At 39.6% G+C, this 25694-nt stretch overlaps 1 protein-coding gene across 2 annotated transcripts in view; it reads left to right on the top strand.

The window, feature by feature from the left end:
* The first annotated feature begins 646 nt into the window (after positions 1-646).
* Positions 647-25694, top strand: part of KCNIP1 (potassium voltage-gated channel interacting protein 1) — a 404820-nt gene continuing 379772 nt past the window's right edge. The window contains exon 1 of one of the 2 annotated variants that reach the window (XM_061348409.1): positions 647-793. In XM_061348409.1, coding sequence (XP_061204393.1) covers positions 706-793 — 88 coding nt within the window. In that variant the 5' untranslated portion in view covers positions 647-705. The remainder of the gene's footprint in view (positions 794-25694) is intronic. The other variant, XM_061348415.1, reaches the window with a different exon arrangement.

Raw genomic sequence — 25694 nt, 5'->3', positions numbered from 1 at the left:
GTGAACACCAGCCCCGCGGGCTCCTGGAGGCCGGCTGGCACATCCCTGAGCATCCAGCAGATCAGCAGCTGAGCAGCACCTAAGCTGTGATGAAATTAAAAGAAAAAAGACCTTTTCTGGGTGCAGCTTTGCTTTCCCACTTCCAGCAGGTTTTGTGAAGGAACACTCTGCAGCCTTCCACATGCAAAGTGCGGTTACAGTGTTAGGAGAGTAAAGCTGGCAAATTCGCTGAAATCAGTTGGAAAAAGAGCACCAAGAAAAGGGTCTTCGAACAGCGGATTCTTTTGTTTGCAGCAGTCACCACCCCGAGACTCCAGCGGCAAGTGCTGCATTAGCAGTGCCCTCCTGGCAGCCCGCAAAGCCGCGTGAATCAAACCCCTCCTCCCCTGCCTGGCTGAGGGGCTGCCTGCGCTTAGCAACTTCCATCAGGGCATCGCGTCCAGTGTGTGCAATCGCAGCCGGGAGGCTCCAGGGGAGAGCCTTGCCTTTAACGACGAGGGATGCACATTTCTCCGCTGCAACCTTTCGTAGTAGCTCCATAAAGGCAAACCTCAGTGCAGAGGCTCCGTGTGTGAGAGCGGAGTTTTGCCCGTTGCACAGACTGTCACTGCAACTTTGCAAAGGACTCCCCTTATTTTTGTTGTTGTTGTTCCTTGTTATTCCTGGACTTTGTGACAGCGAAGAGGTTTTCTGCACGTTTGAACCATGAGTGGCTGTTCAAAGAGATGCAAGCATGGGATTGTAAAATTTGCTCAGACTATTTTCAAGCTCATCACAGGCACTCTCAGCCAAGGTAAATTCACGTTGTTCTTTTGTGCTGTTGGCTTTGTGGGGGTAGCTTTGTAGCTCTTAAGGAGACTTGCGTTAGAGTTCATAATTGTCTCTTCAGAGGTGTTCTGGTTTAATTCGGGGAATTGGCTGCTCTGAAAAAAGTTGCTATGTGCGGTGAAGATTGGAGCCTTATGTAATTGTTTTTAACTTGTGTAGTGTGCAACCTGTATTGTCAGCCTGCCACAGCTCGCATCTGTAGCGGGCTATTTCAGTGTGTTGGAGAGGTGTTTCGGAAAGCAACTGATGTGAAGCTCCAAAAATTTAGATTTTGTAATTGCCAGTAATCGGTGCTTCTGTGTTATTTTTTACTTTAGCACTTCTACTTGTTTGAAATATGTGTGTACCTTGGTTCAAAATCTAGGTCGCTGCTTATAGCATGCGTGTGGGTACCTTTTGTATTTCTAAGTTTTTCTTGTCAGCTACGCCCTGTGTGCCTTCCCATGTGCAGGTGTAACAGTAACTAAGTTATTTATGCTGTACTCTTCATTAAAATCAAACAACAAGCAAAATAAATCCTCTCGTTGTCTTTGTAGCAGTTCCTGTGATGGTGCACTTAGGTAAATTGTTACGTTGTTTTTGTTGGCTGTGCCTTTCATAGTGATGCATCTTAGCAGCACCTATGGAAGCTGATTAAATGAGTATTGGTGACCTGTTTGAGAACTCTTGACAATAGTAAACAATGGTACGCTTGACTGCTGTTTGCATGTTGAAATATGGACAGTGTTTAGCAGAGGGTCAGAGTTCTCCAGGTTTTGTGTGTGTTTGGTTGGAGGGGGTGTGACTTTTGGAATTGATAATACACTTCAGACTAAATTATTAGTGAGAAGATTGTGTAGGCTGAAGAGTCTCTATTATGGTGAATTTTTAAATGCAAAGTCTGAAGCTTTTTTAATGTGTTTGTAGTCAAGGAGTAAGATAAGTTTAGAATTCTCGGAGGTGTGTGGCTGTGTTGGCTGTCTGGAGCACATATGCTCCTCCATGAATTTTAATGTTTAAGTTGTTTCCTAGGATAAACTAAGGCAGGCTGAGGTGAATTCTAAAATAGTAAATGTGGAAGTGCCAAGAACTGTTAAGTACAGCTTCCTTTAGTAGAAACTCGGGGCAACTTATTCAATCTGTCTCTCTAGAAAAGAAATACAATTCTAAGACAGTTTTCTCATAATGCCCTCACTAGCTTTCAAAAAGAAGTCCGCTGAACTAGAACATATATCCTTCCTATGAAGAATATTGGACAGGTTTGTTGTTTTTAAAACCAAGGTTGGTTTAAAATTGCATCTTCTTGTATTTCATTATTCTTCCACTCCCCCACCCCCATCATCCGTGGGCTGTCAAACACCAGCAAAGATTAAAAACCATAACAGGCTATCATAGAAAAGAGCTGTTACGTGTTGGTTATAATTCATGATTAATGACACGTTGTCTCTTTAATATTGAAAACAAAGGAGAAATTCATAGAAGTAAATGTAGTGAGAAAAATTATTATCATGATACAGAAAAGAAAGTAGTTGTAGGATGCTGTCTGTGGGACGTCGTCCTCTACAACATGTCAGTGTGGTGTATTTGTGCTTTTTTCAGGAGATAATGGAATAAAAACAACACCAAACAAAACCAACCCCAAACAACCAAACCCCACCAACCACAACACACACCCCCACCATTTCCTTCACGCTTTTTCATTTTATTTATTTTCTTGAAACACTTTTTAAAAGGGAAATAGTTTGTGGGATACAAGATTAATTCTCTTCTTATGCTTCTGTCTCTCTGAGGGTTGTTGCAGTGAGAGATACTCCACAGTTCAATGAAGTGTAATCCTTAGCTATGCTCTATGACTTCTGCTTGTCTTGATAACATTTTTTCTTTCACCTTGATTATTTAAAATAACACAACGAGACTGTCTGAGCTGCACCTAGGAAGTCCTTCCTTCTGCATCAGGATGCGATGGGGCTGCAGGCTCTCCCTGCAGTTGGCAGGAAGGGAATGGGCACACTTAATACCACTGTGTGCTCACCAGCCTGTTCCGTATATCCTGATTTAAATCAGTAGCAAATCTAGGAGGTTGTGAGCCAAGAAGCTCATAGCTGGTACCTCTGCAGAGCTCAACTAGTGAATTTTGCCAGCTTCCCTCTTAGTCTGTTCTTTGGAAAACCTAACAGAGCAGAATTCTCTGCTGCTCTGTGAAAGGCCTCTTCCACAAAGAGCTTTGTGCAGTTGGATGTGTGCCTTAAAGAAAACACGTCTGGAGAAGCATGCTTTTGGAAGCAGAAAGACGCCCTTAATTCTCCTTCTGGGCTTACATGGGGGCCCAGCACGTGCAGGAAAGGAGTTACTGTGGTGATGGACAGTGTGTGAGCAGCAGCAGTTTCACCAAAGTTGCCTCAAATATGTGTGGGGCTTCCTGTTGAGCAGAATGATTAAATCACAAGCCTCTGTGTGAGTGTGAAGATATTGCTAATGTCATTAAAAGCCTAGTATAGGAGGGCCTTGCTGAGTGACCAGAAATTAAGCTGGAATGAGACCTTTTGGATTTCTGTTAATGTATTCTAATTATCAACACAAGAAAAGCAAGATAATTTTAGGGACCAACTCTTTCAAAATGTTCCTTTGCAAAAATAGATAAGTTTCTGCAAATTAACTGCCCTTTCACCTTTGTTCCAGAGCTGCCCCTCTTTTATTTGTGCTATTAAAATGCTTGCCAAAGGGTCTCATTTCTATTTTATTGCTTCTCCCATCTCTGTTCTGCAGCGTAATTCATCTGGAACTGGTAATTTGTCCACTTTTCATAGTTTTAATTGCCTAATTATCTGTTCAACTGCAGTGATAAAGTCTTCAAACATCTTGTTCTGCCCACAGCTTCCCTCACCATGAAAAAGTATTTGGAGTGTTTCACAGCCATGTGATCTGTTTTGCTGCTACTTTGTGAATCCAAATTGCAGCTAGTCTTCTGAGATGTTATGTGAGATGGTAAGGAAAGTGCATGGTCTCTTTTAGTCATATACATGCCTTGTCTCCTCTCAGTGGGAATTAATCTTGCTCATTTGGAGCATACTGGCACTGCATTAGGTTTGTCATCATGACTTCAGCCCCTGAAAATGCAAAGGTAGGGTAAATGTTGCTAAATGCTCTGAGGATTTAGACACAGTCTCATTGCAGTTGTGCAGGTGATGCCAGGGATCCTGCAGGTGTGTGACACATGGAAAGATACTTGATTCTTCTGCTGCCATATAGCACACCTTCACTTCTTGAATTCTGGCTGCTGACTTCAAATTTAGAGCAGCTCTGATTCAGAGGGCTCCTATAGCAGCTCTTTTAAGCCCTCTTTATAAAACTTTTCTGAGTGTTTTAACTGTTTTTAATAAGGCAAGTGGTTACTGAAACCAAATGAATAACATGGTTTTACAGAGTGGGGTTAGAGCTTGTCCATGTTTCTCAAGTGGTCCTGAAAACTAAGCGAGACTTTCTGTGCACAAAATGCTGTGTAAAGTCCCAGTTAGAGAGGGGCTGCCACTTCTCTTCACTGTGCATCTTGGAGAATAGTCCACAGCTAGTGAAGCTTCACAGTTCAGTACCTGATCTGCATTCTACCCAGGGAAGCTCTGCAACGTCATTGTGTGAGGTGTCTGTGGGTTTTATTTTGCTGCTTTTACAACTCAGCATACCTAGTTATTTTTTCTCCATGCTTTTGAGTCTTTGAACCACCAAGCAAAATACACCTCTGCTTGGCATTGTACACATTTGTATGTCTCTGAAAAACGAATTGCAGATAAATAAAAAAGCTACACTATTTGAGTAATCTGAATATATGTACATGCATTCCACTTGTGTCATCAGGAACAAGATGAATTTTGAGAACTGAGAGTGAGAGGAAGCGGGAATGCAGTAGTCTTCCTTTCAAAACTACATAAAACTCTGCTTCTAGAAACTATTACTTCTGCAAATATATGGGTGCATGAGTGGTAGAAAGTTAAGAACTTAATTGTTTGCAATGGGGTAGCCCCAAAAGACAAGTAATTTTACTTACAAAAGAAGAGAATGTTCTCTTATCCTTTTGGAAACTGTTCAGAAAGGGCTGGGCTTTTGTTGGGTGATTTATTTTTTTGGGGGGGGGGTATTTTTTTTAAATCATGTTGTCCAGTAAGCATTTGTGTGTGCTGTGTCTGATAGCCCAGAAAATTGCAGAATCTTGTATCATATCAGCAGGTAAACTGGGTGCTTCTCTGAATATTGGGTATGACAACTGTGAGATTTCTACTCTGAATATGTCTGAAAAAACAAGACATGTTATTTTAACTGTCCAGGTCTGTATTCAGGACTACAATAATAGGCAGTTTCTCTAGAGAAATATGTATTGATTTTTTTATTATTTTATTTTTTTCTTTTCTGCATAACTGGTGGTTTAATTTTCAGATTTCCTCATAAAAATAATTTTAAAAAGCAATAAATCATGATAGATTCTGTATCATAGGAAAAATTTGTAATCCTATTATGTGGGGGCTGGCTTTGGTTGAGTTTGGTGGGTTTTTTTAAATTTTTCTTTTCATAACTAGTGGGCTAACCAGGGATATGCTGCTGGGCAGTGGCTAAGGCTATGTTGTGGCTATGTTGAGATGCTAATTTGCCACTTAGGTTTTGTCATATGAAATGTTGCCAAATGAACAACCCACAGCATATTTTGACCTAATGTACCCTATTACTATCTACCTGATGAATGGATTTAAGTGTAAAGTGATAACTTTTGAAGATGGCTCAACATAAGTGGATAGTAGCATTCATTAAATCATCCTAAAATTAGTTTAAAATAGCACAAGAAGTGTAGTTTTGAGAAGTTTTGAGATGTAATATTATTTCCAGTATCACAACACTATAGGGTGACAACAAAGCAACACTTATCTGTGTTTTCTGTAATCAGAAACAAGTCTTGAGCTGCAAGTCAGCTCTAGTTTGGGCTATATTCTGTATGTATTTTTGTGAATTTTTGCTTGACTGTAGTGTGTTTTCAAACCTTGATTGCCTTGGTGTTAGCAGCTAAACATACAGGAGTGTTTCTACTCCATGTCACTAAGCTAACTGGTTTTCTGAGCGGGAATCCACTGTTAGGGATGTAAATGGAATTTTGTCCTAGCTCTCCTTTATGATGGTATTTTAGGGGATCTTGTTCTTGGACTTTGCTGTTGTTGTTCTACAATGATTAGTAAAGCTCATAAATGGAAATGTAATGGAAAGCAGGCATGGGAAGGTTTTAACTATAGCAGCACTAAAGCTTGTGATGTAATTGGAATGAATATTCATGGCCAACTTCTTCCACATTTGCACAGCTTTAGTAAAACCCAATAGCATGTATATATAATTTGACTTTAACTTCTCAGCTGGCTTTAACTTGCAATTTCATTCTTTGTAATGACTGTTTCACAACATCTGGCTTGTGGGACACAAGGGTAGAGTACATTTAATGCTGGTAACTAGAAGTAAAGTAGTCTGAGGTTTACAAATAAAAGTGATTAATGCTTTCTTTACAAATGGGAGACTTGCTGCAGTAGCTGTACATTACAGAGTGAAATTGTTACCACAGGTCTGATGAGGTGCTTATCATGTAAAGCCAAAATAGAGTTTTGAGAGTGTAAAAATAAAACCTTGTTATATAATTTACATAATTGCATAGCAAAAGATAATACAGTTTTAATCTGTTGCAATCTGAAACTTTAAAACTCTAATAAAGAACAAGATTTTAACATGCCTGCCTTTGAAATTTTGAGTGGCAACTTCAACTTTCAGGTAAATCTGTCTTATAAATGCGCAATAGTGGCATGACGTTTTTCTAATGCCTTTTCTTTTTATATTTATTTTGCAAGATATGTTGGTGTTTTGCCACTTGTAAATTCTTCAGCTAGAAGATCGGATGTTTGTTTTTGGATGATTTTGGCAAGAGTCATGTTTAAATTGGGTAATGGAAACTAATAACGAATGAATACATCCATTCTGAAGGGAATACAGTGTGTTTGACTCAATGAACAGCAACCAACTTCTTTCCTCACTCGTGCCATGAAGCATGTAGAAAGCTAAGTCTACGTAGAAAAGTAACTGGTTTTTAGGCTCTGAAACTCTTGTCTGCTTCCTTCACCTTCTAGCTATGAATATGTAAGTGTGAGGAACTCCAAACAATGATTTTTTTGGTGCCCTAGTTCAAATCTGAATTCCAGAAAATTTTACCCACCTCAACAGCCAAGGTAATCTACGGAATCAGGCCAGGGAGGGATGACCATGCTTCAGGGGTTTGGGTGGAGGTGTTCTGCTGAAGCTGCTCCAGTTTATAGAGGTGTTTTTATAGCAGTGTTGCAGATCTGGAAGGCATGTGTGATCGATGCACTGGCATCGATCACACATGTGGGACTGCTCTGCTCTTCTCTTGCCCCTCTTGCAACTAGGGAGGCTGGGCCATTTACATTTTCATTATGGGCCTCTGATGATCACACTTTTAGAATATCCCCTGGGGGCAGAGAGACTTTCAGAGGTGGGCTTAAAGGTAAGGATCAAGAGAAGTGTATTACTCACTTGTCTCTGTGGATCCACTTTTAACTGTGTAGAACCCCATCTGAAAGCAACATGAGTAATGCAATATTTTGCCTTCCTGAAGTAGTTCTGTAATGTCTTTGCACCTTGTAATAAAGGTGTTGGTCTCCATCAGGCAAATGCATTTTAAAAAATGCCTTTGAATTGGCTGCTGAGGTTGACATGGTCTGGGTTTTTTTTTGATGTATACCCTCATAGCTTTGGTATAAATGCCACTGATTTATGTATTGTCTTATCTGTGCACTTTATTACCAAAATGTTGTATGCCTCAGGCAAATGTGCTGCATACTGCTTTGTGATTAAGACAATAATTCACCATACGATCACACACATTATCCAGTCTGAATTAGAAGTATGTATTGGCTTCAAATGAAATTAATAGCAAGTACCTGGGGAAATCACACTATGGGGAATATCATTTTCTCTCTAGAATGTTTTTGTATGTTTGTATGGAAAGATGGTTACGAGTTGTGATGCTGGAAGGGGGGGATATTCCAGTGAAATAAGCGCTCCTAATATGAACTCTTCCCAGTAGTTCACAAATAGCAATTTTTACGATTTCTGTGCAGTGCTAGTGGTGCTCAGAAGGGAGGACTGCGAGGGCCCTGTCATATTGCTTCTGGTATCAATCAAATGTCCTCTAGGGAAGTGCAGGGAAACCTTGTAAGCATTGTGTTTAGTTAAGCAATAAATACGCACTCTCTTAATTCTCGTTGTTACCATGTGATGTGGGGGACTGGAGGATAAAAATGAGCTGATCAAAATCTTGAGGTATGCATATGTTATCTGTTGGAATACGCCCACTTTAACATAACTATTCATAAACATGAATTGCTGTTACTTAGCAATTTAAGTCTCTGTTTAGCGTTAACAGAGTAAATTATAAACTTCATCTGCCTTTCAAAGAATAGGGAAATTACACATAGCAATTCTTAGAAAGGAACAGTCTGGTTTTTGCCTTTTACATTCACAAGTCCTCATGGTTACCCATGAAAAAACATTATTACTACTGCATAGTACAGCTAGTGATGAGTGTCAGCAGCAGCCTTCTGGTAGTCAATCAACATTCCAACAGTTGCAGGTTGTTCCTGGAGTAAAGCAGGGAATAAAAAGTGTGAGAGGTTTTTATCATTTACACTTTGGTAAACACATTACTTTAGAGGAATAAGCATGAGATGCTCTACATCAAAATGCTTAGCCTAATAAATCATCTAAAATATGGCTCTTGTCACACCACCTTGAAGTAGTAAAACTGCAGCTGACTGTTTATAAAAATTGCATAAGAACCATCTGGATTCAGTCTAAGAGGAGGCTGATAGAAATGAAAATTACATTTCCAAATGTAAAATTAGGGGAGAGCTAAGTAAGCTTGAAGCTGAAAAAGGCACGAAAGTAAGACAGGCTTCTCAATTTCCTGCTTAATGTCCGTTTGCTGTGATAGTTTTAATTCTTTTTTTTTTCCTTTTTTTTTTTTTTAATCTTATATCTGTCACATTTTGTGTAAATGGGGAGTAGCAGTTCTTCAGCTCGTGTGTTTTAAAGAAACTCATAGTGGTCAGGGAGTTTTTGACTTAGCTTGCAAACATGTTCAAAGCCCCCCAGTTGTTGAATTCTGTGTTGATGTTGATGCCCTGAAAGGAATTTTATCACTTGTTTCATAAGAAGCAATTTGAGATTCAGTGAATAAAAGCCTTTAAATGTAACCCGAGCTGCAGATGTGGTACCTCAGGATGCTGCTGTGATTGTTACTGGCATCATGGTGAGCTGTGATAACCAGGGTCCTCTCAGTTTTTAAAAGGTCTCATTCATGCAATTTTAGTGATGCTGATCACTCCTTCAGAAGCTGAAAGAAGTGTGGTTTGCATCAAGGGCTGGCACTTGAATTTATGGGGTAATACCTCATGCTGTGCTCTGTGTTCGTCTTAGAAATAATTCTGCTTATTGTGAAGTTTCTGTCTTTTACACATAGAAATACAGAAGAACATTTGAATTGTGAACATCTGCAAAACCACTGTTAGAAGCTGAACCTATGTGCAGTATTTCATGAGGAGGTAAAATGTCAAGACCACAGACTGTCATGTGAAGGCAGCTGGGATAAACAAGCTGTGCATTTGTATTTATAAGACGAAGAAATGGCAGTATTAGACAAACATAACTGACAATCTATGGCATGCAAATAAGATTTATCAAAGCAAGAAAAAAGGAGCCCAGAGCTAAGATTACTTTTACCAGTCTGGGGTGGTTTTTGACAAGTTGGAGGACTGGGAAATGAAGACTTAAGTCCATCACTTCAACTGTAACATCTGTTTCCAAAATGCTGTATCCTATCTAAAAGCAGTTGCTTTCCAAGGATCCAATCTGACACTCTCTTGATGATAGAACATCCCTTGGTTTTAGACAGCCTAGGTGCTTGTGTCTTTATTGCACTTTGTAACTCCACCACAAGGCATTAGCTATGTACAACTTGAGTAAATAAGCACCATGTATGCGTACTGAACTACTGGATGGGTTCAGTTACTTTTTTTGCATCAAACCGGCTGTTCACTCCTTTAACCTGACTTGGAAGTCACTTATGAAGCAGAATACCAGTAGAAAGCAAATTTCTGAAGGAGGTTGTGTGATGTTGTTCTGGTTTTCTGCTTATTGATGATTTAATTTCTGTATTTGTATTTTCAGCTTAATTATTAACCTTTATCAAATGGGACTGGAACTAACATCTGGAACTTTGCGACACTTTTACCGGTGTTATGTGAATTGAGTTCCCCATGGATTTTCTTGCTTTTGTCTGTATACATCTCTGCAGACAGGGTTTTGTCTGTTCCCATTGATAGCCCTTTGTAAGGCTGCAGTAGTGCTATAGCATAGCCTGTTTTTTTCATTGCCCATCTTACTTTATTAAAAGGTACTTCTAAGCCAGTTAAATATGTATTACATTGGCAAGCTCTTTATGACATCTGTTGACAGTAACCTCTTGGCAACAAATACCTGTGTATAGTATTAGTGCATATATAAAGCACTGAGTAGTTGTTAGGGAGATGAAATCAAAACAAACTAAACTATTAGTAGTGTATACCCAAATAGCACTTGCAAGCTGATCCATTCCTCTCTAGAACTGAACTTGTTGATGTTGCCATATGAATGCTTTGTGTTGTACAAACTAAGAAACAAAATCTGAGTTGTCTTACAGTAGTTGTTTGTGAGAGGACAAAGGGAAGCATCCGTCCATGGCCTCAGATCCTGGGCCCCGAATTCTCAACTCAATGCTGTGAGTATAAACAACTGAAAAAAGTATATGGACTTGTGCTCAGAAACTAGAAAACTCTGTGTGTGGTTGTAAAACACCTTCTCATAAGACAGCTTACATTAAAAGTCCTTTTATTTCATAGTGTTTGGCATTAATCAGAGCTGTAAATGCAGAGAATTCAGCTAAATTGAATTCCATTACTGCACTAATATAATCGACTCCAGTAAAAAATGCTTTCTGCTTCGCAAATGTTGGCTTTGGTTAGCAGTCTTCAACCTCTTAAAACAATTCCCATTGACTAGCCCAAGTAGCTAAACAAGGTTTGAAAAACAATCTGGTTTTACTATTGTACCTTCAACAAAATAGATACCAAAATGTAACTTAGGCTGTATAATCTGAGCTTCTCAAGCTGAAGCTGCTCTGCAACTAGGAGCCAAGAACATGAGTGTGTTTGCAGTTAGAAGCAGCATTAGAAGCTACTGTCTTTGAGATATTAGACAAGGAGTTATAGTAAAATAAACACAGATTTGGTAAGAGCTGGTGAAAATCTGTTTTAAAAGGTCAGTGTGTTGTGCACCCAGCTCTCTCTTTACCCTCCTTTCCCTGAGCCATTAGGGGTTGCACAACGACATACCTTCTGGCATCAGACTACTGGAGGAGAGGATGTAAATGCTACGCAGCAGCCAGTAATATTCTCCAGCTGGAGAAAAGCCTGAAAACAACGGTGTCTTGCAGCAGGGTGTGCTGCTGACACAGCAAAAGAGTAGAACTGAGACATGAGAGGCTCTGACTGCTCCTGACAGCCTCTCATGCCAAGGGACATTGCCCTTTCTTTAGGACTCACTGGGAAAGAGATAATGGTCTTTCCCTATGTCTTTCATGCAAAACTTGTTTAAAAAAGACTGTGCACAAGTCCCTTTAATTTACTAAGAAAATGCTATCTGCAAACCCTGCATTGCAGGGATTCTTCCACTTATCCGCAGCAACATCTCTGGGCATTCTCACTGTTTTTTGCATCTAATACAAATAAAGCTGTCAACAGGCTGCTGTTATACCTGTTGATTTGACCATCTTGTATCACAAACCTCTTCCAGTTCATAATGTAGCACAATTACAATACTTAGTAGGATGCAGATCAACTAGGGCTAGAAATGCAGTTGTTGGCCATCTTTCTTGGCTTTGTTCTTCTTTCCAGTGGAACCATATGCAAACTGGTATAGGTATCCCAGCCACCCAAAGTGGAAGTCATGTGGGCTCTAAACAACAGAGCACTGAGTAATGCCTGTCAGTAATGCTGCTGTAATGACATTGCAGTATTAGAAAGTGAAGAATGAAGTTGCATAAGGGACTGAGGAGGAGGAAGGACTTTAAGCTTGAAAAGGCACAGAGAAGTCAGGCAAAGAAATACATTCTGCAAGCAGCTGTCATGGTACAACTTCGCTGGCATGCATCTTTTCCCTGCTTCAGTGCTACTGTGAAATTAAACAGTGCATTACAGAGATCAAAGGGCTCCCCATGTGTGTTTTAACACCAAAATGAACAGAAAGCACCCACAAACCTGCCCATGCCAAATAAAATTCTGTGAAGCAGGTAGGATTTTATACTCTGGAAGCAAGTTTGTTGTTCTGTTTTCAGGAAGGGAATGCAGTTACTATAGGACACCAGTCCAAATTTCCAGCTGATTTAGGTGCCATAGTGAACTATAAAACAATCAAGGCACCTTTACTCTTTCTTCTGAAGTCCTTTATGCAAAAAAAAAAAGCCTTTATTTCAGCTTAAATTGACTGGCTTTTTGTGTGGAAGCACAGTAATGAGAACTTTTCCATTCTGCTTTCTGTGTACGAATTGAAGTTGGCATTTTTTTCTGATGAGAGCAGCAATAGCATGGGAGAGAATTTCAGAAAAGGAGGGGTTTGGGTTTTGTTTTCTTTGGCCTTGGTTTCAAGAGAAGCATCACAAAAGTTTATGCTTTTTCTATGCTGTTCGCTGCAGTGTTATATTGCATGGAAAATACTGTGTCATATCCTCAGAGATTTTTAGCTTGCACAATATTCAAGTTTTTAATTTTTAGTATGAATGTTACAATTGCAGGAGACTTTTGTGCAGTTAGAATTCTAAAATAGATATTTCAGTTTGAAGACACTGAAGGGGGGGCAGTAGGAAAATGAAAGATTTAGGTGCTAGTGTCTACATTTTAATGGAGAAGACCCTGCCATAACTAAAGATTAGCTGTAAAACTATGCTCAGTTTCAAGTCCTCTGTGTACACAGTTGTCTTTGTTGATATCTTCCAGGTAAAGCATAAACAATAATTTAACCTCTTCAGCATTCTCCATCCTGGAGTTTGAAATGGCAAAGCCTCATGTCTTATCTGTAATTTAAACTTTTATAAGTTCAATAGACTTGGAAATAAACTTTTAGAGCATTTATCTAACAGATAACATTCTGCTTGGGTACAGCCTTTGGAGAAGGGTGCTGGCTAGTGCCTGAATGAAATTTCTGTTACAGTTTTGAGCAGGACCTGATTGATTGCCTTTTCCTAGGCATCTGTTTGATTAATAATAATGTCTTCTACTAATTTAAAGTATTTGAGTTGTTGGCAGTATGTGCATATTGGGAAGGAGTTCAGCAAATCTTTACTTCCCTCTTTAACCTACCTTATGGTGGGAGGTGAGGCTCTGTGCAGAAATAGTGGCAGTATGGTATAAAGTCCATGACAGAAGCTAACCTTTTAATTGGGTTCAGCCTGTTGAATGCCAGGGTCTGGACCAAAGGAAACACTGCACATGTAGGAATAAGGGGAAACTGTGTCTGTCCCCTCAGGGAAAATTGTTAGCTCAAATTAGCAGTGACTCAGCCATCAGAGTATTCCAGTGATGAGGCTTTTAGGTATTTTGGGACAGATAACTTTAAACCTGTTGTCATGCTGGATCATTTTAAGGCCTGTTTCAGAGATGGGTGTGATTCAGCAGCCTGACCTGACAGTGTTCTCATTGACTCCTTTCTCAGGATTAGATGGATGTTGACTATGAGGCTGAGATCTCTTGGTTCTCAAGAGCACGATATATATGATCAAGTGGTAGTTGTCTGACTGTTTAAGAAATACAAGTTACAGAATGTTAAAGCAGTAGCTTTGATTTCTTGAGCAGAGGAGCAGCGGGATGTGGTTTATCTGAGTGTGATGGGATGTAAAAGTAAAAAATGGAAAAATTACTATAGCTTGTATTATGGAGGAAGAGGTTGATCATAACTTTTCCTTCCAGACATAAAGTATATCAGCTATTTGATTAAAAAAGCAAAGTTTGGGGGTGGTTTCTGTTTGTTTTTTTATGTTGCATATTGGTTCTTTGCCCTAGTGGTGTTGCATATGATTTTCTTTGTTTCAGTGATCTTTTTCTATAAGTACCTATCAGAAGATATATTACACTAAAAATTGAAACTCGCACAGCAATATCATGATTCAAATGATGTTACAGCAGTAAAACAAAAAAGATCAGAAATGGAGTTGAGACTTAATGTGGAAATAGTAATGATTAATGATCAGTATCCAAGTTTGCTTCAGTGAAAAGTGCACTTTAGTTGGTTGGGTTGATCAGTCTCATCACACATGGAGCAGGTTCAGTAGTTGTTTATTCTCTCTTCTGGGGGGAGACATCAAGGGAAATGACCAGAGGTACAAAAGCAGAATAATGCTAATCATAAGGCAGGAGGCTTCATTGCTTCTGTCCAACATACATGGTTGACTTGGTCCTGTTGAGTAAGGTGTTAGAGGACTGTTTCACTAGTGCGATGTCCAAAAGTGAATTGAAGTGGGTCTTTTCTTCTTAAGATGGTAATATGTGGTTTAAAGCTACACAGATGTAAACCTTTCTTATTCTCTGAATTTAATACAATAGGGTTTGAACTAACATTTTTCAAGTCAGATTTGTTGACTCTTACTTCTTAAAGTCTTTTTTTAACGAAGAATAAAAGATCAGAGAAGCAAAACTGGAGGAGATTTGGTACAATTTTAAATGTTGAATGACCAATTTCTACTAAGTTCCCCAATGAGTAGTCATGTGAAATACAGACTTCTCTCATGGCAGATTTTCCTTTGTGTACACTCTGTTCACCTATTTTCTTTGCATTCAATTGAAAGGCATTCAGTTGTGTGAGAGGGAAGTCATTGAAGTGAGTAAACATGGATAACAGAACAAGAAATCCATGTAAAAATTAACCCCACAGAAGTGAAACATAAATTGGGACAGAAAGAAGAAAATAAGGGGGGGGAGGGGGAATAGCCCCCTGCTATAGTCCCTCCTGCCTCAAGAAGGTGAGACTCCCATTTGTTTCTGCCAAAGCTGCATATAAACAGGGAAGAAAAGCCCACTATTTTAATGATTAAAAAGAAGTACTGAAACACAGGCTATGCTCTTCAATCTCTTGATGAAAACTCAGCATTGATTCTGCTTATCTCTTCAACCATGTCCATAGTTTTAATGGAACTGAAGAGCAAATTAATGTTACTTAAACCAGATGTGTTTTACAGCCCACTTGTAACTTCTGCCAAAAACTGTTCTTTTTCCTCATTTGCAGTTGTGTGCTAAGAGATGTGGAGAGGCTGCAGAGGTGGATGTAGGTGGACAGTAATCAGTGTAAATATGCTACATTGAAGGATAGCCACTGGCAATATTCACAGAATCACAGAATCCCAAGGGTTGGAAGGGACCTCAAAAGGTCCTCTAGTCCAACCCCCCTGCAAAGCAGGGTGACCTAGAGTACAACACACAGGAACTTGCCCAGGCGGACCTTGAATATCTCCAACGTAGGAGATGCCACAACCCCCCTGGGCAACCTGTTCCAGTGCTCTGTCATTCTCACAGTAAAAAGTTTTTCCTGATGTTCACATGGAACCTCCTATGCTCCAGTTTACACCCACTGCCCCTTGTCCTATCACTGGACATCACTGAAAAAAACCTAGCTCCATCATCCTGACACTCACCCTTTACATATTTGTAACCATTGATGAGGTCACCCCTCAGTCTCCTCTTTTCCAAGCTAAAGAGACCCAGCTCCCTCAGCCTCTCCTCGTAAGGGAGATGTTCTACTCCCTTCATCATCTCTGTGGCTCTGCGCTGGACTCTTTCAAGCAATTGAAACACTATCCCACCTTTTTCAGACCCTAAATAGTACATTTCTTACTACAAGTACAGGGAGTCAAAAATTTCAGTCTCAGTTGCACACTTAGCTGTATCCTGAGGCTCTTGGATCCATCAGCAGAGTAGTGCTCTGTCTTTAGCTGAAGATGCTGTTATTTTTCTCATTGCAAACCCAATAAAGATTGCTAAACCCCAGTTCATGTCGTTCAGCCCTTACATTTCATTTTACCACAGTGCCGTATCTGCTGAACTCTGATCACTTTGAAATACATGCTGTATTTTGAGATTTCTGTTTTGACTTCATCTAATGTCAAATGTTTTACAGGCCAGAAACATATGCAGGGTAATAAACAGCTCTTTATGTCAGTTAGGTTGTGAATTTAATTTTATGGTACAACAGATAATACTAGATGCAGGTAAAGTTCAAGAATTTTCTAATAAACTAAACTTTATATATATATATTATTTTTTTCTTAGAACTACGTGATTTTAGATGTGCTGAGGGAGGGAGGCAGTGTTAGGTGAAGGTGTTTGTTTAATACAAGGTTCTCATCCCACATGAAGAAAGGAGAAGAATAGCAGTATGAGAATAATGGGCTTCAAAAATAAGATTTTGGCAGGCTTGGGAAGCTGGTATGTATTCTACTGGGAAGATAATATTAAGCAAGCTGGTCCCTGCTGGAAAGGGCAGGCAATGATCCTGATTGTACAGAAAGATAAACAATGTAAGAGACTAATACAGATGAAATAGTGGAAGCATGTTGGGATAAGAGCAGAAAGGTCAAGGTGCAAAATGAGTTATTACAACTGGCAAGGGACTTAAGAGATGGCAATAAAAGATTCTAAAAATACACTGGAAATGAGAGAGACAACAGACAAAAATCGTGAGTGGCTCTGGGCTGAAGTAATCACTGATTCTTTTAGCCTTTGAACGCCAGTTTATGCGACTTGTTGCTTCACACAGTTAATTGCCACAACGAAAGAGAAGCACGGGGAATAACAGCTAAAAAGTGCTTAGGTAAGTCAGACATGATTGAATTCATATTGCGTGATAAAAATACCTGTTGAGGGCTAAATCTGTGCAATCTTTTAGCTGTTGGAATTTATTTCTGAGAACAGGGGGAATTTGGTGATGCGCGGATTGACTCAACAACTCGTTAAAGTTGTAAAGTAGGTATGCTTTTTATTCAGCGCTGAAACGCACATTCCTCAAAGTCATGTGTGCCCCAGTGTTGTTTCCCTCTACATTTATAAGGTTGCACCATACGCCTATACATATTCATGTCCTATCCCCGCTTCCTATTACAGTGAGCTAGAAGGTCCTTTGGGCCTGCGCAGTGCCCCCTCTGGTCATGGGCAGGGGTCTCAAGATGAATTAAATGAGTCTTCCTCCCGTGGGTAGGGTCTTCAAGATGAACTAAATGAGTCTTCCTCTTCTTTAACTTCTCACCTTTCAGTCTTCACACATATGGCCTTAGGATTTGGTCCCAGCCATAAACCATCTGCTTCTCCCCGTTAACAGATTCAGGGGTCTGCTTTTCCCTATCAATAGGTGCTTATCGGTAGAATCAGGTGTCTGCTTTTCCTTGTCAATAGAACCAAGTGTCTGCTTTTCCTTATCAATAGCTAGTGCTTTTGTTCTGCTTAGTAGGCATGATAGGTACAGACAATACCTTTGCTTAAGCAATCAAATTCCTCCAACCCCCCTGTACATTGGTCAACCCTCTGCATCATTGGGAAGGGCAATTTTGTATCTGCAACTTGGTGTGAGGAAAAGAGTGTACGGGCTAACCAGCCTAACTTTCTGCAAGAGCAAGATAATAGAATAAGTAATGAAAAAAGTCCAACTGTTTGAGAGATGAGCCAATTCTGGAATGATTTCCTTATTCTCTGCCCACCCAAACCCAATCCATCCTTTCATAGCTAGTCAGAATTTGTCAGAAATCAAACATGCAAAACCCCACAACAAAACAAACACCCCCATGCCCTCTTACCCTTTCATTAGCAAACATCCCTGGTGTGAGAGTTGGAAACGGGAGATTCAGTGCTACTTTATTTACTTTTTGTTTAGAAACTCCTGTACCTGACACTTGATAACCAAACTAAGGAAACAGCATATAGTTGAAACTGCTGTTCAAAGTCCACTTTAAGACAATCTATTTAAACATGTCACCCTGCTCTGCTAACAGCTATATCTAGCACTGTATTACTCTCTTTAGGTGTATGGAGCTGGGGACTCTTCTTTTTCACACTTGATGAGGTAAGTTGACAGAAATTTGGAGCAGCAGCATGAAAGCTCTGTACATCTTTATAGAATAAGTGTTAAAACTCAGTATCATGCAAAAATTAGTAGTCTTCCAGGAGGGAGGTGGAAATAGTTTTTCCTTCTGTGGGTGATGTCTCAGCTCTTAGAACTATCTTTCCAGAGTGGTTTCTTTTTTTGGTTATTTTATTAGCGATCACCTTACTTTCGTATTTTTATCCTTGTCCCCAGCTTGTCAGTGATTATGTAGAGCATCTGGTGAGGTGTCTGGTGGGCTTATGTTGCTTGGTTTAGGAGGTTTTGATTTTGTTGATGTGTTTTGTGTTTGCTTGAGGTTGGGATGTGTTTTGTTTTGTTTTAATTTGGTTTTGTGTTTATTTTGGGTTATTTCCCCTAAACTGTGCCACTTTCAGCACAATTAATCTATTGTTCTGCTTTTGAGCTGTTCTCATTCTGCTGCAAACTTGTTTCTAAATAGTGTTAGGATATAGTCCCCCTTGAATAGTACTTGGGAGAAACAACAGCCTGCTGCAGCAGCGTCTTAGGTGGGCACCAATTCTGCTTCTATATCCAGCTACTGTGAAATCTGAAACAGATGTAGCCTGCTAAAGGCTAAGTGCTCTCCTATATAGAATTGTTTCAACCACAGTGAGATGCAGGAATGATCTCATGGAATTAATAGTGTCTTTTAGTCACTTAGCTCTTGAATGCTGGAAAAAGCATCTGTTAATTTTTACAGCTGTACTTTCATCTTTTGCAGGCAGATAAAATCTTAATTTCTGAATTTGTATTTATGACTACTGCAGTTAGGTATCAATGTCTGCTTTTGACATGGAATTAGTTTGAGTTGAGAAGACAGGTAACAGAATTACACTTTATCTGTTGATTCTTCTCATTTTGAATTCATTTTTATCCTCTGAGAAATAATTCTTCTAATCTTAATATGCATATGTATATTCCTGTACGTTGCTATGATTTGAGATCATGACATGTCATCCATCAGTTTGAGTCTTGAAATTTAATTTTTTTATAAACTTTCCTGTAGAGTCTTGATATTTAATAGCCGTATAAAATACTTGTTCTCAACACTGTCTGAGAGACTTTAAATGTCAGCTGAGTGAGTGATTTGCTGCTTTTCCATGTAGATAAATTCTGTGCAACCTTGAACCTAAACAGTGCTGCTTTTCAGAATATAAAATAAAGGAAGAAGCATGTTCTTAATTTTGTTCCAAATCAGCAACTATAGGCTTTTATTCATAACTTCAAAAAAATCCTGCTTTCCAGTGAATTACCTGCTGGGTTCAGGCTTCCGGTATTTGTCCATTTGCTGAACTTTTAAAGAGGCTGTGAGACTACAGGAGCTCTTCATGCATCCAGAAGACTTATCCGTCTTTTGAAGTGGCTAGGGACTGAGAAGGATGGAGCTGTGTCCCATGCTGACAGCCACATGTTTCCAGAGGGCAGTCTGAGACTTGGATCCTCCTGTGCGGAGGGAACTAGTGACCTAACTAGTGACCTGCTGATTTCTAGATGATCATAAGGTCCTTTCCAACCCTAACTATTCTATGATTCTATGTTTTAAACCTCCTAAATTGTCCATTCCCAAAACACTCATCTACAATTATCAATAATAGGGGGGTTTCGGTTTGGTTTTTTTTTTTTTTTTGGGGGGGGTGTTGGTCTTTTGTGTTGTTTTTTTGTGTGTGTGTGAGTTTTTGTTTGTTTGTTTTGGTTTTTTTGATAAGTGTTTTTTTGTTCTTTTCTTTTTAAAAGGCTCTTCTATTTATTATTTGTATTTTGAGTTCCTTCGACAGATTTGTGCAGTACTTGTTTTCAGCCACGAGAGAGCCCCTTTCTAAGACTGAATGTATTAGTGGAGGTGTTACGTGACCTTTAAGGACAGGACTATGCTTCTTGTGTTTCTGAAGATTTCCAGAACCTTTACAGTGCTCATGTGCTCCTTAGTCCAGGCGAAATCTTTTCATGCTTTTGAAAGCAGCTGGTTCTTAGGCACAGTGTTGTGTGGAGAGTGTTTGGGGAAAAAACATCACAAAACAACAGTTTTGTCATGGGGTGAGGTAAGTTTGCTACATTAAATATATTTCAGCTATTTTTTAGTACTAATTGAAATATTTAGGATTTTCCAATAACTTTAAGCAATCTTAATACCTGTCATTCTGAAACAAATTCATAATGTTTTGGCTTTTTCAACACAATCCATAACTCAAGTATGTTGCTAATTCTCTTTATATTAATTCATTTATCCTACAGTAGTATTTACCAGTGAAGCATCTGGGTTTTATCTTCTCACATTAAGACTCATTTATGAGACTAATAGGGTAATATTATCCCAACAGTGTCTTGACGCCACTGCCTTAAATCCTGTTCTCAGCTTTGGTCTGTCTCACCAGTTCAGTGTAATCTGTATCCATTTCTAATCTCCCTTCTATTTGCAGATTTCCTTATTGCTAGCTATATACTGAATACTTAAATGCCCTGGAAAAGCAATTGATATTTTAACTATTAAAAAGACTAAACAGTTCTGTGGTTTTCTGAACCCAGTTTAGTATGTTACTTCTAGGAAGTAGACGTGACAAAGACTGGCATTTCATCATCTTCTTCCAACACCTCCTTGAGCTATGGTAAAAGTGAGGTGTCACTCAGAGCCCTGGTCTGAAGCTGCCACTGAGACAATGAGTCATCCATGAGTCAATTAAATAATTAATTCTTCTACTGAAATCAGCAGTAACAGCACTTTTAGCACTGGTATTTCTCATCACTGTCTTGTAAAAGGGATGGCTTTTCCTGAGCTGGTGTTCAGAATGCTGCCGATTGAGCCACAACATTGGGCAGTTTATGTACATGCCTCGCATACGCGCTTTCCTCACCTCCAATGGCAGACCCAATCTTTTAATACATGGTGTTACCCTAAGACCAAAGCCAAGAGGCCCTTTGTTTAAAGCCCAGACAGTGGGGCACACTTAAAGAACTGTGTTTATGCAGAAAATGCACGAGGACCCCTAGGGTGCCCGTTTTGAGGGGAATAAAGCCACATCATATAAATGGGATCCTAAGCCTGCACTGGGTGCTTACTTGAGTAATGTTGACAGTGTGTTCTGTTGCTCTGGAAAGACTCCCAAGTGCACATTGTTACAACTTTATAGACTAGAAGCTTCCAGGAACCATTACATTTGGTTGGGTAATTCTGTCTTGTTTTCTCAGGCCAGCTAATTTGTCCCAAAATACACTACAAGAATATTGGGTAGTTGGGAATGCTCTATGAATGCACGCAGGACACTGCAGCATAGCTCCATAACCTCAGTCCTTCTATGACAACTTGATTCTTCCGGTCTAAACTTTTACTTTGTGTGGAGTTCTTTAGGCAAGAATCAAACAATAGATAGTGGTTTTACCTGGCCACAAAGGATACCAAGTTCTTTCCTTGAGGTGTGGTGGTGTACTTGACTTTCCTTGTTGTGTGTTGAATCTCCATATTAACATGCTACTTTTGAAGAGTAAATGATACGTAATTCAAGTTCAGATGATTTGATGGATTGTGCCATATTTAACACCTTTAAGAGTTCTCTTTATTGGAGCTGTTTCATTGCTCTACTGAAAGTGGTTGAGAAAGCAATGAATTATTTCCTGTTCACAAGTGAGGCATGAAGAAGTATTTCAGTGGCTGTAGAGAGGAACATCAGTAGCTATAAATGGAACAACGGAGACTTTGATTTTTTCATCTGTGGAAAGGCATATTAAACCTTCTAAAAGCTGTTTTACTGCTGCTATCAATGTATATCTTTGTACAGGTGCCTCAGTGCTGTGTTTGGAATGAATTGCTTCACAGAGGATTTTTTGTCACAGTCTGATAAATGTGCATTTGTAGAAGGCTTACAGAAACAATCCCCAAAGCCCCCAAAACAATTGTGCAAGTGTTCCTTTAATGGGCTAGCTATTCTTTTATGCCAAGTTCAAGGCAAAAATTTTGATGCAATAATATCAGAGGAGAAGAAAGAGGGATCTCTGATCTCTGTGTCTGCAGTGCATCACCTCTGTTCCCTCCCCTTCAGGAGCTGGATTCTCCCTTGGTTAGGCAAACAGGTTTGGCAGTTGCGACTCTCTGGTTTCCCAGACACTGACAGATAGGGATAAAAGAGTGCTGGTTCCTCTGCTTTTGTCACTGGCTTGAGGGTCATATAAAAAAAAACAACAACAGTATGTGTGAATAAAGGCAGCAAACTTTTACTCACACAACAGTATCTCTATGTATCAAGTTTAATATACTCTTAAAAAGTGCAGTAAAAGCAAAACTTGCGGTGCCAAAACTCTAAACATGCCGCAGAGTTTATTTACCCCCACCGTATGTGTAATCCTAGCTGTGTATTCTATAGGCTGCCGTAGAGGCAGGCTTTGCATTATTCTATGCATGCAAGATCCAGCCATGGTTGTGGGACTTCCTCCCCTCACATCAGGGAGTAATTCAGTTATGAGGCCTACCATTCATTGTCTTTCAGCAATCTATATAGCATAAGAATAATTACTTGGACACATTTGTTCATTGCAACTACTTGATGAGCCAAGAGATTGTAATTATCTTCTGTAGACTAGGCTTAAATTCTGGTGCTACGGGTTTAGGCTGATGCAGCTGACAGCCCCATTGACTTAGGGGCATGTGATTATTAAAAGGAGTCTCTCAAAAGGTCTTCTTCCTATGTGCCTCACAAATAAGCATGCCAAATGTTCTGAAATGTTCCAGCAGAGAAAAAACTCTGCAGAGCTTTAGCAAGCTATAAACCAATGGGCGCATCAAGCATCAACCTCTCTTGTTCAGTTGTTTTTGGAGGCACCTCTCCAGTAAATTGTGCTGTCTCATTAGACTTTAAAGCATAGGAATGAAGTTATTTAAAGACATTCAAAGAGTTTATTGAAGAATGGGTTTGAATTTGGTTGTACTGAAGAGCCTTTATTTCATTCAGGTTGTCTTGCTCCAAGTGTGGTAGAAATACTTTACTGAAGAGATGGAGCCTTGCCATTAACTCTCTCCCTTTCCCCCAATCTGTAATATTAAGCTTGTGCTATCTTTATGCTGAAGTTGAAGTATTTTCAACTTTGCTCTTTGCTTTTGGTGCTGAATGCATAAAAACTTACTTATCCTGCTGAGACTTCCTGGAAATCTGCCTGGAATTACAAGCAGTAAGAAGTAGAATCCCAGAGTGGTTTGGGTTGGAAAGGACCTTAAAGCTTATCCCTGCCACTGGCAGGGACACCTTCCACTAGAGCAGCTTACTCCAAGCCCCTGTGTCCAACCTGGCCTTGAACACTGCCAGGGATAGGGCAGCCACAGCTTCTCTGGGCACCCTGTGCCAGCGCCTCAGCACCCTCACAGGGAAGAGCTTCTGCCTAAGAGCTCATCTCAGTCTCCCCTCTGGCAGGTTAAAGCCATTCCCCTTGTCCTGTTCCTACAGGCCCTTGTCCAAAGCTCCTCTCCAGGTTTCCTGTAGCCTCTTTAGGCACTGGGAGCTGCTCTAAGGCTTTCACAGAGCCACCTTTTCTCCAGACTGAACAACTTCAGCTCTCTCATAAAAGGTAACTGCCTCCAATATTTAGAACTATTTTCGCTGTATTACTATATTCTCTATCTTCAAGCCAATTTGCACATTTCGAGTCTTACAGTTAGCCCTAAATGCTGAGGGATTTTTTCTAGTATGGAAATTGCCAGAGGTAAAATATCTGAGTTGTGTTTTATGGAGTCTGAATAGGGAGCAGTCTAGAGACCCCAAATTGATTTATTTTTTTTTTTCTAATTTCCTTACTGAAATAAATAATAAGTAAAAAAGAACCAAAACAAACAAGCAACAAAACTTCCACACCACCCCCTCCAAAACTAAGGAGAGAGTACCAGTTACTCTGTTGAAAGGTATTTTGTTGTGAAGTACACTGGGCTTATGCAATGAGTGAGGGATCTAGGGACCAGAGTCTTCTCTATGTAAACTGCCCTGTTGAGATGATTTAAGGATCAGGTAATCAAAATAGCACCAGACAGCAGGATAATGAAATCAAAATTGTCAGAGGTACTAGAAGGTGCCTGCTTCTGTTTATGTATATGACGAACATACTGGTGACTCACAGGTGGTTTCTTAGCAAATCACTGTCCCACAGGTTCCTCTTCAGTTGCCATTGTTGTGATCCCATCTAAGTTAGGGAAAGGTGGTCTTAATAAAAACTACTGAAAGCTGAATCTACCTCATCTACACAAATAGCTTCCCATTCATGGAATAGGCTATGTTTTACAACTTTTTTGCAGCTGTGGTGTTTGGTTTGTTTTTTTCCTAAGAGAAATCCTAGTTCCCTTAAGAACAGCGCTGGAGATTTAGTCCTCTTTGAGTTTCCAACAGGAGAATCATCACATCCAAGCCTTATTTAGCATCAAGATGCAAAAGTACTCCTGAGAGTCTGTGCCCTTTTAACAGTTTCAGCAAAACAATATTATTTATATATACATATAAAGGGCTTGCACAACTGTGGTATTCATCAGGGTCTAAAATCTGTCCTCATTCTTCCTATGTTACTTGCCATGTTCCAGTTAACTCAAGCACTATTACTATAGTCTAAGCATCAGTGCTGGTGAAAGTTATGTGTAGTCAAACAGATTTCAACTGTGAATTCCATCAGCAGCTGCTTGTACTGCCACTTCTCTCCCCCGGCAGGAGATTTAATGCTGTGATACATACCTTGGTCATCTACCCTGCCTTGAGACATGAGTTGTCTACATCTGTCTCTGCAATGGTCGCTGCTTGTATTGAAGCACTTCTCATAGGAAGTGTTTTGCTGGATATAAGAAAAATACCATTTTATTTATCAGATTTATTGTAGACTTGATAGAAAGGGAGCAAAACCCCCTAAAGCCTCTGTAGGCTCCTTGTGTGCTGCTGTAAGAAGTGTAGAGAGTGTTATTAAAACTTCACCCCTGAGCGGATTACAACTTCTGCAGATGGAAAAAGAAGAGAAAAACAGAACTCTGAGTTTACAGAAGCTCAAGAGTAATTGAGCACACTGTTAGAACAGTTTCAGCTGCCTACTGTGTTAACTGTGTCCTGAGTGCCGGTCACATACAGCATACTTCTTGAAATTGCTTGCAATTGTTTCTATTCATACTTCTTTAGAGTTCTCTGACTTGCCTGGGATATGCAAGCACTGAAATAAGAAATCAAAGTGATTCATTATGATGGATGCTCTAATACAAAGCTTGGAGTTATACCATGTTTCTCCTGTATCAATTTGAAAATTGGCTGAGAAAAATGGAGTTATTTTCAGAGAACATAAAATGTGTCTATACGTGCTTCAGAGCATTCCTAATAGTCCTGCTGTTTGAAACAGACACGTATCTATTGTGAAATACCTATGTGCTAAGCATGCAAACTTCTGTGGTTAGGTTATTGTATTTAGTAAGGCATCATGGATGTTTTCTACCACATAATAATATTCTTTATATTGTAACTTCCCTTCCTAAACAGGTTTATGACATATTTCAGTGGCAAGCTGGTAGCCTTTCTGGAGTGGTACCCCTTTTTTAAAAGTAAAGCAAGGCTAAGGTTTGAGTTAAATGCAAAAACTAAGGTAACCTTCTTTACCCTATAATTTAAGTATATATTTCG

This window comes from Neopsephotus bourkii, unplaced genomic scaffold (genome assembly GCF_033783945.1).
Source record: "Neopsephotus bourkii isolate Nb327-2 ecotype Australia unplaced genomic scaffold, CSIRO-AGI_Nbou_v1 NB_357, whole genome shotgun sequence".
In the NCBI taxonomy this organism is placed as follows: Eukaryota; Metazoa; Chordata; class Aves; order Psittaciformes; family Psittacidae; genus Neopsephotus; species Neopsephotus bourkii.
Note: the sequence above shows the minus strand (reverse complement) of the source record. Positions and strands in the feature narration are given on the sequence as shown.